The following is a 15,000-nucleotide window of genomic DNA, read 5'->3' as shown; positions in this document are numbered from 1 at the left end:
GAGAGAGGGAGAGGGAGAGAGAGAGCGCGCGAGAGAGAGAGAGAGAGAGAGAGAGAGAGAGAGAGAGAGAGAGAGACAGAGAGCACGAGAGAGAGAGAGAGAGAGAGAGAGAGAGAAAGACAGGGAACGAGAGAAAGAGGACAACTTCTAAAAGATAAAGAGAAGGTAAGTCAGAAAGAAACCATGTGATGGACAGTGATGTTATATAAAGTTACGTTACAGTTGTTGAACTGCAGCTCATGGTTACTAGTTGCTATTATTTGAGTATTAGTAGTCAGTATTGAGTAGACGCTCTTATCCAGAGCGACTTACAGTAAGTACAGGGACATTCCCCCCGAGGCAAGTAGGGTGAAGTGCCTTGCCCAAGGACACAACGTCATTTTGCACGGCCGGGAATCGAACTGGCAACCTTCAGATTACTAGCCCGATTCCCTAACCGCTCAGCCACCTGACTCCTAAATATATTGATAAAGTTCCACTCTCGTCATCGTCAACACTCCGAGTGTTAAATTAACACCATCACTGAAATATTCTGTAGAGGACTAGTTAGTAGTGAGTTAGAAGTAGTTAGTAGTTTGAAATAGTAGTGAGTTAGCAGTAGTTAGTAGTGAGTTAGCAGTAGTTAGTAGTGAGTTAGCAGCAGTTAGTAGTGAGTTAGCAGTAGTTAGTAGTGAGTTAGCAGTAGTTAGTTGTGAGTTAGCAGCAGTTAGTAGTGAGTTAGCAGTAGTTAGTAGTGAGTTAGCAGCAGTTAGTAGTGAGTTAGCAGCAGTTAGTAGTGAGTTAGCAGTAGTTAGTAGTGAGTTAGCAGCAGTTAGTAGTGAGTTAGCAGTAGTTAGTAGTGAAAGGTAAGATACAGGGTCAAGTTATAACTCTGGGTCTCGTTAGAACTTACGATTCAAGACTGGTTAGGGCTGGACACTAGTTAGGGCTGGACACAAAATGGTAAATGGACTGCATTTATATAGCGCTTTTCTACCTTAGCGGCACTCAACGCGCTTTACAATGTTTGCCTCTCATTCACCCATTCAATCACACATACCGACGGCAGCGAGCTACCATGCAAGGCGCCGGCCTGCCCATCGGGAGCAACTTGGGGTTCAGAGTCTTGCTCAAGGATACTTCGGCACATGGCCTGGGAGGAGTCGGGGATCGAACCGCCAACCTTGCGATTAACAGACAACCCTCTCTACCCCCTGAGCCACAGCCGCCCCAACACTTGTTAGGGCTGGACACTAATTAGGGCTGGACACTAGTTAGGGCTGGACACTAATTAGGGCTGGACACTAGTTAGGTTTAAAGACTAGTTAGGGTTGGAGACTAGTGTTGTCACGATACAATTTTTTTTTGATATCGCAATACTCAATATTGAAATGATACTTGAAACTGTAACGATACCGATTCGATACTCAATACCTAATAGATCACAGACTATGGAAGCAAATCAGTGACATAATGTTTTGAATTTTAAAAGGCATTGAATACTTAATATTGAAATTTAAACACATGAATATACTGTATATTTAAATGTAAAAAAAATAATTCAGATCAAAAAATTCAAGGCTCCGAAATTGGGGATGCTCAAATTCGAGCGGAAAAATTAGAGATGAAAAAATTCAGATTGCAACTTCCGGGATACCAAGGATAGGTAGAGCAATCGAGCAATAGAGAAGAGAAAACGCATGATGACTACCAGGGAAAACAACCATGCTTCGGTGAGTCCGATGTGATCAAATCTTGCATTAAGGCTCGATTGCTCTTGTAGTGAGGTCCACAAGACCACACGGAGCCAACATCTTGCCACACCTGAAGAGTGATTCAATCACATCAGACAAACCTAATCAGCCCTTGTGACACCCTCAGTATGCTGATTACCCACCAAACGCCGATGCAAAGGAACCATAGAATGGGGGGGGGGGACCTCCCCAATCTACCTAATCAGCCCTCCTGCTAGCTTGCAAGCTTCAAAGGGCCTGATTTAGACAACACGTCTCCAGCGACCATTTGCTATCCGTTTCGGCGGCGATTTGAACAAAGAACATACCTTGATCAGAACTTTTGAGGAAAGTCTTGAGACTTCACCTTTACCACAAGAGTACAAGGTGGAGAATTATGAGAGGGATATTTGTGTTATGTTTGTTACTTTGTTTTAATGTTGTGTTCACTGAAATCTTGATTCTAGTAACAACTCCTTCTTCCTGAAAGATAACCACGTCATTCTTGGTATCTACACGAAGCTATCATAATAAAACAATCATTCAACTATATTTTGTAACTGTACCAAGATGTCCAGAACAATATTTGAACCATCGAATGATCAGCCAGAGATCAGATCACACCTTTGGTAGGTGTGAAGGAAGGAGGGGGGAGTTGAGAACCCAGCTTCCCCCAATCCACATCTGACCCCAGACGGGTCCTCCCTCGAACTGTATAAAGCCCTAAGATGACCATCAATCTCGGACTCCAGCGAAACCGACCATGGCATGAACGCCATCAGGATTGGCGTTCCAAGGACGTCGCCAAGCTTCTCCTGAGATTCAACTTTATAGTGAACGCGTCACTATCTGGACGTTTCAACAGAAGAACCAAAAACGCAATTCCAAATGCGACTTCACTGAGATCCCGCAGACTCAGTCACATGACCCAGCGCAGCCGCGCTGTGACTTCAGATTCTTCAAATGGACCTTTGGCGCAAACCGCCCTCAACATCATTGATCAACCCCTGATCAAACGTAACTATGGCTAACGCTCTTTCCTCCTCGACATGGCATTGGCGTGAGCTCTGTTTATGATTTGTAAGGATGTAATCACTGACTGTACAATTTCTGCCTTTCTTTAAGTTAGACCATTTCATTCTGTTCATTGAAACCAATCTCTCATATCAAACCCATAATCCAACTTTTCATAAGATCTGTTTACCTTACTTGAATAAATTCATTGTAAAGATATTTTGACGTGCGTGTTCACTGATGTTACGATTGGCTCTACTCTTAGAACGAATTCATTCCTTAAGATTAGACTGATTATTACGAAGGCTATTATTTAAATATTATTCAATAAGGTTTCCTCTATCCCTTTAACAATAAGAGGTGGTGCCCCCAAGAACTACATACTTTATTATAAATTAAGTATTGCTAATCTTAAACGAGCAAACCCCGCTACATAATGGTGCCCCGTGTGAGGCTAAGATAGATTGAAATGAGCAATCGTAACTTTTGTGAAACGAACTGTTAAAATAGAGCGAGCTCTAACTGTATGTAGCACCATGTATTTAATACTACTGTGCCTGGGCTACAGTGGCTGTGTGCGTATTCAATTGTTTTTCGTGAAATAGCTGCTAGTGTGTGTGTGGGACCAGCTAGCTCAAAGGAAGCGGCTAGGTTTGACCGGAGGTACGCGCGTGCTCAGAAACACCGCTGCCCCGACATTTACGTTGTAATCTGCCTCGGCCAGCTCTTCACGGAAAGTAGCATAAGAGCCTTTATTATAGCCTCTATTTTAAATAGTGTAGCTATTTGGTTAAGTGAATTAACCAACCAACTAATACGTTGGTGCACATGTCTAGTTCAGGGAAACAGACAGTAGTGCTTAGTCCTGAAGGACTTTTGTTTAGAAGCAACTAAACAACGCAGTTCTGTACACGTAACCTACCGCCACCACGAGTGTGTGTGTGGGACCAGCTAGCTCAAAGGAAGCGGCTAGGTTTGACCGGAGGTACGCGCGTGCTCAGAAACACCGCTGCCCCGACATTTACGTTGTAATCTGCCTCGGCCAGCTCTTCACGGAAAGTAGCATAAGAGCCTTTATTATAGCCTCTATTTTTAATAGTGTAGCTATTTGGTTAAGTGAATTAACCAACCAACTAATACGTTGGTGCACATGTCTAGTTCAGGGAAACAGACAGTAGTGCTTAGTCCTGAAGGACTTTTGTTTAGAAGCAACTAAACAATGCAGTTTCTACACGTAACCTATTATGCCGCCACGATAGCTTGTCGAAAAGAGCATTGACTATTCCCACAGCTAACTGTGTTTTAAAATAACAGTGGTTGCCAAACTAAAGTTACATTATTAGATGCAGTTCATCAATGTGGTTTAGTTACGTTGACTTCAAGAAGCTACTTAGTAACTATAATTGTGTAAAGTATGTACTATAATTACCTTGTACCTTTATTTGTTATTTGTATACGTCTTTGGCAGTCAATTGTAACCATAACCTAAATGAGTTTATTGAAACTAGTTTGATTTAAAAAGATTGGAAAGCCGACAACTTTTCCCTCATCTAGACCCCTAGTCACAAAGCTTCAATTGCTACGGCCATTGTAAGCCACTTCAAGTGCCTCTTTTTGTTTCAATAATTTCCTCTCAACCTTTTTCCTATGTCATGTCATAGCTTAATCACTCATAGCCATGCCAATGTCTGGGGAGGGGGGGTGACATGCTGTTACGCTGCTGTGGTCTTTCTTCTCTTGTCTTCATGTCAACAGTTTCATCGACGACGGTCTATGAAAGTTGACATCCGGGGGGATGTAGTGAGGTCCACAAGACCACACGGAGCCAACATCTTGCCACACCTGAAGAGTGATTCAATCACATCAGACAAACCTAATCAGCCCTTGTGACACCCTCAGTATGCTGATTACCCACCAAACGCCGATGCAAAGGAACCATAGAATGGGGGGGGGGGACCTCCCCAATCTACCTAATCAGCCCTCCTGCTAGCTTGCAAGCTTCAAAGGGCCTGATTTAGACAACACGTCTCCAGCGACCATTTGCTATCCGTTTCGGCGGCGATTTGAACAAAGAACATACCTTGATCAGAACTTTTGAGGAAAGTCTTGAGACTTCACCTTTACCACAAGAGTACAAGGTGGAGAATTATGAGAGGGATATTTGTGTTATGTTTGTTACTTTGTTTTAATGTTGTGTTCACTGAAATCTTGATTCTAGTAACAACTCCTTCTTCCTGAAAGATAACCACGTCATTCTTGGTATCTACACGAAGCTATCATAATAAAACAATCATTCAACTATATTTTGTAACTGTACCAAGATGTCCAGAACAATATTTGAACCATCGAATGATCAGCCAGAGATCAGATCACACCTTTGGTAGGTGTGAAGGAAGGAGGGGGGAGTTGAGAACCCAGCTTCCCCCAATCCACATCTGACCCCAGACGGGTCCTCCCTCGAACTGTATAAAGCCCTAAGATGACCATCAATCTCGGACTCCAGCGAAACCGACCATGGCATGAACGCCATCAGGATTGGCGTTCCAAGGACGTCGCCAAGCTTCTCCTGAGATTCAACTTTATAGTGAACGCGTCACTATCTGGACGTTTCAACAGAAGAACCAAAAACGCAATTCCAAATGCGACTTCACTGAGATCCCGCAGACTCAGTCACATGACCCAGCGCAGCCGCGCTGTGACTTCAGATTCTTCAAATGGACCTTTGGCGCAAACCGCCCTCAACATCATTGATCAACCCCTGATCAAACGTAACTATGGCTAACGCTCTTTCCTCCTCGACATGGCATTGGCGTGAGCTCTGTTTATGATTTGTAAGGATGTAATCACTGACTGTACAATTTCTGCCTTTCTTTAAGTTAGACCATTTCATTCTGTTCATTGAAACCAATCTCTCATATCAAACCCATAATCCAACTTTTCATAAGATCTGTTTACCTTACTTGAATAAATTCATTGTAAAGATATTTTGACGTGCGTGTTCACTGATGTTACGATTGGCTCTACTCTTAGAACGAATTCATTCCTTAAGATTAGACTGATTATTACGAAGGCTATTATTTAAATATTATTCAATAAGGTTTCCTCTATCCCTTTAACAATAAGAGGTGGTGCCCCCAAGAACTACATACTTTATTATAAATTAAGTATTGCTAATCTTAAACGAGCAAACCCCGCTACACTCTACATTTACATTTAGTCATTTAGCAGACGTTCTTATCCAGAGCGACTTACAGTAAGTACAGGGACATTCCCCCAAGGCAAGTAGGGTGAAGTGCCTTGCCCAAGGACACAACGTCAGTTGGCATGACCGGGAATCGAACTGGCAACCTTCGGATTACTAGCCCGACTCCCTCACCGCTCAGCCACCTGACTCCACCTGACTGCTCTACCTATCCTTGATATCCCAGATGTTACAATCTGAATTTTTTAAGATCCAATTTTTTTAAGATCGAATTATTTAAGATCCAATTTTTGAACCCTAACTTGTTTTTCAATTCTGTTCGCAACATTTACGATGGGAGTGTTTCTTTTTTATAATCAACCGTTTTGTTTCACACTATAGAGCCACTTTAACATTAGGAGGGAGGAAGGAATTTTATCTCCCTTTTTGTTTAATGTGTAAATGGACGACTTATCAAGCCAGCTGAATAAGACAAATACAGTCTTGTAGGTGAATCTATTGTCAATCATCTGATGTATGCAGATGATTTGGTCTTACTCAGCCCATATAGTGCTGAGGGTGTGCTCTCAGTACCATATAGTGCTGGGCTGCAACAGATGCTGAGGGTGTGCTCTCAGTATGGTATAGTGCTGGGCTGCAACAGATGCTGAGGGTGTGCTCTCAGTATGGTATAGTGCTGGGCTGCAACAGATGCTGAGGGTGTGCTCTCAGTATCATATAGTGCTGGGCTGCAACAGATGCTGAGGGTGTGCTCTCAGTATCATATAGTGCTGGGCTGCAACAGATGCTGAGGGTGTGCTCTCAGTATGGTATAGTGCTGGGCTGCAACAGATGCTGAGGGTGTGCTCTCAGTATTGTATAGTGCTGGGCTGCAACAGATGCTGAGGGTGTGCTCTCAGTATCATATAGTGCTGGGCTTCAATAGATGCTGAGGGTGTGCTCTCAGTATTGTATAGTGCTGGGCTGCAACAGATGCTGAGGGTGTGCTCTCAGTATGGTATAGTGCTGGGCTTCAACAGATGCTGAGGGTGTGCTCTCAGTATGGTATAGTGCTGGGCTTCAACAGATGCTGAGGGTGTGCTCTCAGTATGGTATAGTGCTGGGCTTCAACAGATGCTGAGGGTATGCTCTCAGTATGGTATAGATCATGATATCAAATATAATGCAAAGAAAAGCCACATAATGATAGTCAGAAGTAATCAGGACAGGAAATTAACCTTCCCTACCTTTTATTTATCTGGCAGTCCCCTTGGTGTTTGTAAGGAAATAAAATATCTGGGCCATGTCATTTCTGATGATTGGACAGGTGACAACGATATATATCGACAGCGCTGTAAAATATATTCTCAGGCCAATATGTTATTAAGGAAGTTTTTTATGTGCTCAGATTCAGTTAAATGTTCCCTGTTTAGAACCTACATAACACCATTGTACACTGCTCATTTGTGGTCTATTTACAGGAAAAGGAGTATACAGAGACTGAAAGTAGCTTACAATGATGCTTTTAGATTGCTGCTTCATGTGCCTAGGTGGCATAGTGCTAGTCAGTTGTTTGTGTCTAAGCACGTACCAACCTGTCAGGCGCTCTTGAGACAATTGATGTATGGTTTCATGTGTCGACTGGACAAGTCTGAGAACTGTAGGCTCTGGTCAACCCTCTAAAGAGCTGCTATCAATTTACTTCAAACTTAAGACGACATTGGCACAAAAGTCTTCATACTTTTTAATGCACTGTATTATGTATGTTGTATTCTTTTATTTTTCTCTTTTTTTATAGCTCCTTTTTATAGCTCTATGTCTGTTATTTTATATGGAACTTGGCGTCCGAAATAAATATTTATTATTATTAGCTAGCTCGTAGCCCTACTATGCTATTTAGTCGGGGTGGGGGGAAAATCCATTCACATTTGAATCGCGATTCAGTCTTCTAGCGATTCACATCGATTCACAAATCGATTTGTCAAAAATCTATATATATATTTTTTTTTTATATATTTTTTTTTATTATTAAAAATCGCTAAAAATCCGATTTGTGACCCCAAGAATCGATTCGAATCGTTAGGTACCAAAAGATTCCCACCCCTACTATTTAGCTAATGAGATCCGCAAATAACTGTAGCTTAATATATTTGTCTATATACCATATGTTGTTTTTGTACTGGGTGTGTAGGTCTTGGTGTCTGCCTCTGAGGTGCTTGGCGAGGTTAGCAGCATTTCCTCCCTTGAACAACACTTTTATAGCAGCTTTTACAAATAGGCTTCGTAATGTCCGTGTGTTTGCCATCAGCGTCGGCTCTGTAGGTAAAGTAGTCCCACAGTAGACTTCAGAATCGCTTAGTCCCGTTTCACCTACAAGTACCGAACATTGGGAAATTCTAATACCAAACCATTTTTCTAACCCGAAACATAGCAAGTACTTAAATTTCGGTATACCGTGTATATCTTCTGTACTGTACAGCATGGGGTGGGTTTGCTGAACGTGCTAGATGGTGTGTGTGTGTATATGGTGTGTGTATGTATGGTTTGTGTATGGTGTGTGTGTGGTGTGTGTGTGAGTGTCTATACATGCATGGTGTGTGTTGACTGAGTCTGTTTCAGCATTGTAATAACATTGTACTAACTCTGTTTCAGTTATCGCTCAAAAAATGCTGTAGTAACGCTGTAATGAGGTTGCCGTGGTGCTGTGCCCAGGGTAACATGGAGCTGTGGCGTCAGTGCGGGGCGTGGCTGATCGCATGTCGGGTGCTGCCAGAGAGCCACCGGGTGACCTGGGAAGGGGCGCAGGTGTGTGAGCTGGCGCTGGCGCTGAGAGACGGAGTGCTGCTCTGTCAGCTGCTCAACAACCTGCAGCCCCACGCCATCAACCTCAGACACATCAACCTCAGACCACAGATGTCCCAGGTAACACACCTGCACACACACCTGCACACACACCACGCCATCAACCTCAGACACATCAACCTCAGACCACAGATGTCCCAGGTAACACACCTGCACACACACCTACTGACACACACACACCTGCACACACGCCTGGAAACACACACATCTGCACACACCTGTACACACACACCTGGAAAAACACTGTCTGCCTGTCTACTTGTCTGTCTGTCTGCTTGTCTGTCTGTCTACTTGTCTGTCTGTCTGTCTACTTGTCTGTCTGTCTACTTGTCTGTCTGTCTACTTAGACGTCCCATGTTTATGTAACATCTGGCTGCCCCCGTCTACCTGCTTCCTGGTGCATTTCCATAGTCATTACCATAGCGATGTGCAGACAACATTTAGGTCACAGGCTTCATGATAGGAAAATAACCTGATGAAGATCTAAAAAAACAGGTAGAGATGGAGAGAGAGAGAAAGAAAGAGAGAGGTTTAGAGAGACAGAAAGAGGGAGAGAGAAACAGAGAAACAGAGTGCAAGAGAGAGAGAGAGAGAGAGAGAGAGAGAGAGAGAGAGAGAGAGAGAGAGAGAGAGAGAGAGAGAGAGAGAGAGAGGGAGACAGAGGGAGAGAGAGAGAGAGAGGGGAGCGACACATACAAAGAGAGAGAGTTCCTCTCTTCAAGTCATGTGGGTTCCTGTCACAACGTGGGGAAGTCCTGCTAATAGATCAGATGGATCAGAGTGTGTGTGTGTGTGTGTGTGTGTGAGTGTGTAACTCTGGGGAATCCTAAAACATATGAAGTGCTTGAGAAATATCCTGTGAACTCTTGTGCTTCACGAATCCCTTCTTTCACACACACACACACACACACACACACACACACACACACACACACACACACACACACACACACACACCTACACACACACTCCTACACACACACACACACAAAAAATACACACACAGTCATGTGAGTTTAACAGTTTCAGTCAGAACTCGATATTTCCTATATTCTTGACTTACAGTTCCTCATTTCACATTGCTGAGCAGACACACACACTTAAACACACATGCACGCATGCACACACACCACACATCTGTTCAGCAGGAAGCTATGCAAACTTACTGTGCAAATGTCTTACCGCCAAAACCTCTGTTATTGTCGGTGAGTGAGTGTGTGTTTCAGTTTAAGTCAGTGTGTGATGTGTTTTAACTGAATCCAAGTGTGTGTGTGTGTGTATGGTGCGCGTGTGTGGTGTGTGTGTATGGTGTGTGTGTGTGTGTATGGTGTGTGAGTGTAGTTCCTGTGTCTGAAGAACATTCGGGCGTTCCTGGGTGTGTGTCAGGAGAGTTTCCACATGCGGAGGAGTGAGCTGTTTGAGGCCTTCGACCTGTTCGACGTCCGAGACTTCGGAAAGGTGTGTGTGTGTTTCAGAGTCTCTGTGTGTGTTCCTCTGTGTGTGCGTGTTGATGTGTTGATGTGTTGTTTATAATATCCTTCTCCCTTCCCCATGTGTACTGTACATGACATTTAGTCATTTAGCAGACGCTCTTATCCAGAGCGTGTGTGTGTGTGTACTGTACATGACATGTGTGTGTGTGTACTGGATGTAACATGAGTGTGTGTGTGTACTGGATGTAACATGAGTGTGTGTACTGGATGTAACGTGTGTGTGTGTGTGTGTATAACATGAATGTAACATGAGTGTGTGTGTGTGTGTGTGTATAACATGGATGTAACATGTGTGTGTGTGTACTGGATGTAACATGTGTGTGTGTGTGTGTATAACATGGATGTAACATGAGTGAGTGTGTGTGTGTACTGGATGTAACATGAGTGTGTGTGTGTACTGGATGTAACATGAGTGTGTGTGTGTACTGGATGTAACATGTGCGTGTGTGTGTGTGTGTATAACATGGATGTAATATGAGTGTGTGTGTGTGTATAACATGGATGTAACATGAGTGTGTGTGTACTGGATGTAAGATGAGTGTGTGTGTGTACTGGATGTAACATGAGTGTGTGTACTGGATGTAACATGTGTGTGTGTGTGTGTATAACATGGATGTAACATGAGTGTGTGTGTGTGTGTGTGTGTATAACATGGATGTGTGTATAACATGGATGTAACATGTGTGTGTGTGTACTGGATGTAACATGTGTGTGTGTGTGTGTGTGTGTATAACATGGATGTAACATGAGTGTGTGTGTGTGTGTATAACATGGATGTAACGTGTGTGTGTGTGTGTGTGTGTATAACATGGATGTAACATGTGTGTGTGTGTGTGTGTGTATAACATGGATGTAACATGAGTGTGTGTGTGTGTATAACATGGATGTAACATGTGTGTGTGTGTGTATAACAGGATGTAACATGTGTGTGTGTGTTGCAGGTCATAGACACGTTGTCAATCTTATCCCACTCCCCCGTCGCCACACAAAGAGGATTCCAGTAAGTATCTTGGTTCCTGAACCTGACCTCTGACCCCTAATCCTGACCCCTGACCCCTGCTCTCTTCCTTCTCCTTAGACCATTCCCTTTGGAAGGCTGTGTGGCTGATGATGACATCTACAGTGGGCTCTCAGACCAGATGGAGTAAGTGTGTGTTTGTGTGTGTGAGTTTTTTGTATTTAAAGTTTTGAAAAAAGGTCTGTGAAAAAAAGTTGTGGAAAAAAGTTTGAATCTAGTTATAGATAGCTGTATATACGTGTGTGTGTGTGTGTGTGTGTGTGTGCAGCGACACTGTGGAGGAGGATGATGACCTGTACGACTGTGTGGAGGGTGAGGAGGATGAGGGGGATGAGATCTACGAAGACCTGATGAGGGACGAACTACCTGCTGAGACGGTACACACACACACCACACACCATACACACACACACACACCATACACACACACACACGGTGGTGTGGTCATATTGTGTCGCTCTCTCAGCACCAGAAGCAGGGGGTCGACAAGAGAGAATGCTGCCTTCAGGAGATAACACAGACTGAAGAGAAATACACCCATACACTGGAGTCCATCATACAGGTACACACACACCATACACACACCATACACACACCATACACACACCATACACCACACACACACCACACACACACCACACACACACCATACACCACACACACACACCATACACCACACACACACCATACACACACACCATACACACACCATACACCACACACACCATACACCACACACACACCATACACCACACACACACCATACACACACACCATACACACACCATACACCACACACACACCATATACACACCATACACACACCACACACACACCATACACCATACACACACCACACACACACCATACACCACACACACACCATACACACCATACACACACCATACACCATACACACACCACACACACACACACACACACACACACACACACCATACACACACCACACACACACACACACACACCATGCACACACCTACACTCACTAATGTAACGCTGTGTGTGTGTGTATGTGTGTGTATGGTGTGTGTATGTGTGTGTGTGTGTGTGTGTGGTGTGTGTATGGTGTGTGTGTGTGTGTGTGTGTGTATGGTGTGTGTGTGTGTACAGCACTTTATGAAACCCCTACAGAAGTTCCTCCAGCCCCAGGACATAGAGAGCATCTTCATCAACACACAAGTAAGTGTGTGTGTTAGTGAGTGTGTTTATACCTTACGTGTGTCTTTTGTGTCTGTGTTTATTCTAGTTGTGCCCTCTAATGGTAATCTCATTATGTGTGTGTATGGTGTGTGTGTATGGTGTGTCTGTGTGTATGGTGTGTATGGTGTGTGTGTGTGTGTGTGTGTGGTGTGTGTGTGGTGTGTGTGTGTGTGTGTGTGTGCAGGACCTGGTTGCTACTCATCGTGGTCTCCTGCAGGAGATCAGGTCTTCTATCTCCTGCTCCAGAGCTGAGACTCTCTACCAGGTCTTCATCAGCTACAAAGAGAGGTTGACACACACTCTCTCTCACACACACACACACTCACACCCCGAGTGTCTAACGGTGTACAGTTCTTCCTGTGTGTTGCCTAGGTTACTGTGTGGCTGATGGTGTATTTCTTGTGTGTTGCCTAGGTTACTGCTGTATGGGCGGTACTGCAGCCAGGTGGAGACAGCAAGCAAACACCTGGACAAGATGGCCTCCAGAGAAGACGTCAGGATGAAACTGGAGGTGAGGAGGGAGGGAGGGAGTTAGGGAAGGAGGGAGGGAGGGAGGGGGTGGGAAGAGTAGACATCCTGATGATGGTGATGATGATGAAGATGTTATCCTCCAGGAGTGCTCTAAGAGGGCCAACAGCGGGAGGTTCTCCCTCAGGGATCTCCTCATGGTTCCCATGCAGCGAGTCCTGAAGTATCCCCTCCTGCTGCAGGTCAGCCAATCACCTTTCTGACCCAGCTAACCATATCCCCCCTGGTAAAACAACAATACACTCATTGGGTGTCTGTGTGTGTGTGTTTGTGTGTGTGTAACAGGAACTTCTGAAACACACTACCAACGCCATAGAGAAGGAGAACCTGAGGACAGCGCTGGATGCCATGAGGGTGAGTTCAGTCTGGACCGGGTTTACCAGAGCAGTGTGATGGTGTTCATGCTCTGTAAATCAGCTGTGTGCGTACGTGCGTGTATCAGGATTTGGCCCAGTGTGTGAACGAGGTGAAGAGAGACAACGAGATCATCAGACAGATCACCACCTTCCAGCTCTCTATAGAAAACATGGTGAGAAACACACACCTTCCAGTTCTCTATAGAAAACATGGTGAGAAACACACGCCTTCCAGTTCTCTATAGAAAACATGGTGAGAAACACAAGCCTTCCAGTTCTCTATAGAAAACATGGTGAGAAACACAAGCCTTCCAGCTCTCTAACATGGTGAGAAACACACACATGCCTGACGTCCCACTCTTCCCTCCACCTCCTCCACCCCATTTCCCCTGCCCCCCTGTCCTCTCCCCTGCCCCCCTGTCCTCCCCCCTGCCCCCCTGTCCTCTCCCCTGCCCCCCTGTCCTCCCCCCTGCCCCCCTGTCCTCCCCCCTGTCCTCCCCCCTGTCCTCCCCCCTGCCCCCCTGTCCTCCCCCCTGTCCTCCCCCCTGTCCTCTCCCCTGACCCCCTGTCCTCCCCCCTGCCCCCCTGTCCTCCCCCCTGTCCTCTCCCCTGCCCCCCTGTCCTCTCCCCTGCCCCCCTGCCCTCCCCCCTGCCCCCCTGTCCTCTCCCCTGCCCCCCTGTCCTCCCCCCTGCCCCCCTGTCCTCCCCCCTGCCCCCCTGTCCTCTCCCCTGCCCCCCTGTCCTCCCCCCTGTCCTCCCCCCTGCCCCCCTGTCCTCCCCCCTGTCCTCCCCCCTGCCCCCCTGTCCTCCCCCCTGTCCTCCCCCCTGCCCCCCTGTCCTCCCCCTGCCCCCCTGTCCTCCCCCCTGCCCCCCTGTCCTCTCCCCTGCCCCCCTGTCCTCCCCCCTGTCCTCCCCCCTGCCCCCCTGTCCTCCCCCCTGTCCTCCCCCCTGCCCCCCTGTCCTCCCCCCTGTCCTCCCCCCTGCCCCCCTGTCCTCCCCCCTGTCCTCCCCCCTGCCCCCCTGTCCTCCCCCTTGTCCTCTCCCCTGCCCCCCTGTCCTCTCCCCTGCCCCCCTGTCCTCCCCCCTGCCCCCCTGTCCTCCCCCCTGTCCTCCCCCTTGTCCTCTCCCCTGCCCCCCTGTCCTCTCCCCTGCCCCCCTGTCCTCCCCCTTGTCCTCTCCCCTGCCCCCCTGTCCTCCCCCCTCCAGACCCAGTCTCTGGCTCTGTATGGGCGACCCAAGATAGATGGAGAGCTGAAGATCTGCTGCCCAGAGAAGAAATCCAAACAGGACAGGTGTGTGTGTGTGTGTTTGTATATATGTGTGTGTGCTCATAATGCCTTCCCAAAAGTAAGAAAGTGTGTGTGTGTGTTCAGGTACGTGTTCCTGTTTGACAAGGCCATGCTGGTGTGTAAGAGGAGGAGCGGGGACAGCATGGATCTGAAGGAGCTGGTGGAGCTGCAGCTGTACCAGATCAGAGACCAGCCAGGGAGCGACCGAGACAGCAAGAAGGTACCTCTCTCTATCTATCTATCTATCTCTCTCTCTCTCTCTCTCTCTCTCTCTCTCTCTCTCTCTCTCTCTGTCTCCCTCTCTCTCTCTCTGTCTCCCTCCCTCT

At 46.2% G+C, this 15,000-nt stretch overlaps 1 protein-coding gene across 3 annotated transcripts in view; it reads left to right on the top strand.

Moving 5' to 3' along the window:
• The window catches only part of LOC134008621 (proto-oncogene vav-like), a 23,126-nt gene that overhangs the window by 139 nt on the left and 7,987 nt on the right, over positions 1 to 15,000 (top strand). For 2 of the 3 annotated variants that reach the window (XM_062448086.1, XM_062448085.1), the window contains exons 1-15: positions 1 to 165; positions 8,620 to 8,829; positions 10,111 to 10,227; positions 11,204 to 11,262; positions 11,341 to 11,406; positions 11,549 to 11,657; positions 11,747 to 11,842; positions 12,412 to 12,480; positions 12,686 to 12,789; positions 12,916 to 13,012; positions 13,116 to 13,211; positions 13,315 to 13,383; positions 13,472 to 13,558; positions 14,592 to 14,677; positions 14,759 to 14,894. The exon at positions 1 to 165 is cut by the window's left edge. In XM_062448086.1, coding sequence (XP_062304070.1) covers positions 8,626 to 8,829; positions 10,111 to 10,227; positions 11,204 to 11,262; positions 11,341 to 11,406; positions 11,549 to 11,657; positions 11,747 to 11,842; positions 12,412 to 12,480; positions 12,686 to 12,789; positions 12,916 to 13,012; positions 13,116 to 13,211; positions 13,315 to 13,383; positions 13,472 to 13,558; positions 14,592 to 14,677; positions 14,759 to 14,894 — 1,395 coding nt within the window. In that variant the 5' untranslated portion in view covers positions 1 to 165; positions 8,620 to 8,625. Of the gene's footprint in view, positions 166 to 8,619; positions 8,830 to 8,867; positions 8,911 to 10,110; positions 10,228 to 11,203; positions 11,263 to 11,340; positions 11,407 to 11,548; positions 11,658 to 11,746; positions 11,843 to 12,411; positions 12,481 to 12,685; positions 12,790 to 12,915; positions 13,013 to 13,115; positions 13,212 to 13,314; positions 13,384 to 13,471; positions 13,559 to 14,591; positions 14,678 to 14,758; positions 14,895 to 15,000 lie in introns of those variants that run through there. The other variant, XM_062448087.1, reaches the window with a different exon arrangement.

This window comes from Osmerus eperlanus, chromosome 22 (genome assembly GCF_963692335.1).
Source record: "Osmerus eperlanus chromosome 22, fOsmEpe2.1, whole genome shotgun sequence".
In the NCBI taxonomy this organism is placed as follows: Eukaryota; Metazoa; Chordata; class Actinopteri; order Osmeriformes; family Osmeridae; genus Osmerus; species Osmerus eperlanus.
Note: the sequence above shows the minus strand (reverse complement) of the source record. Positions and strands in the feature narration are given on the sequence as shown.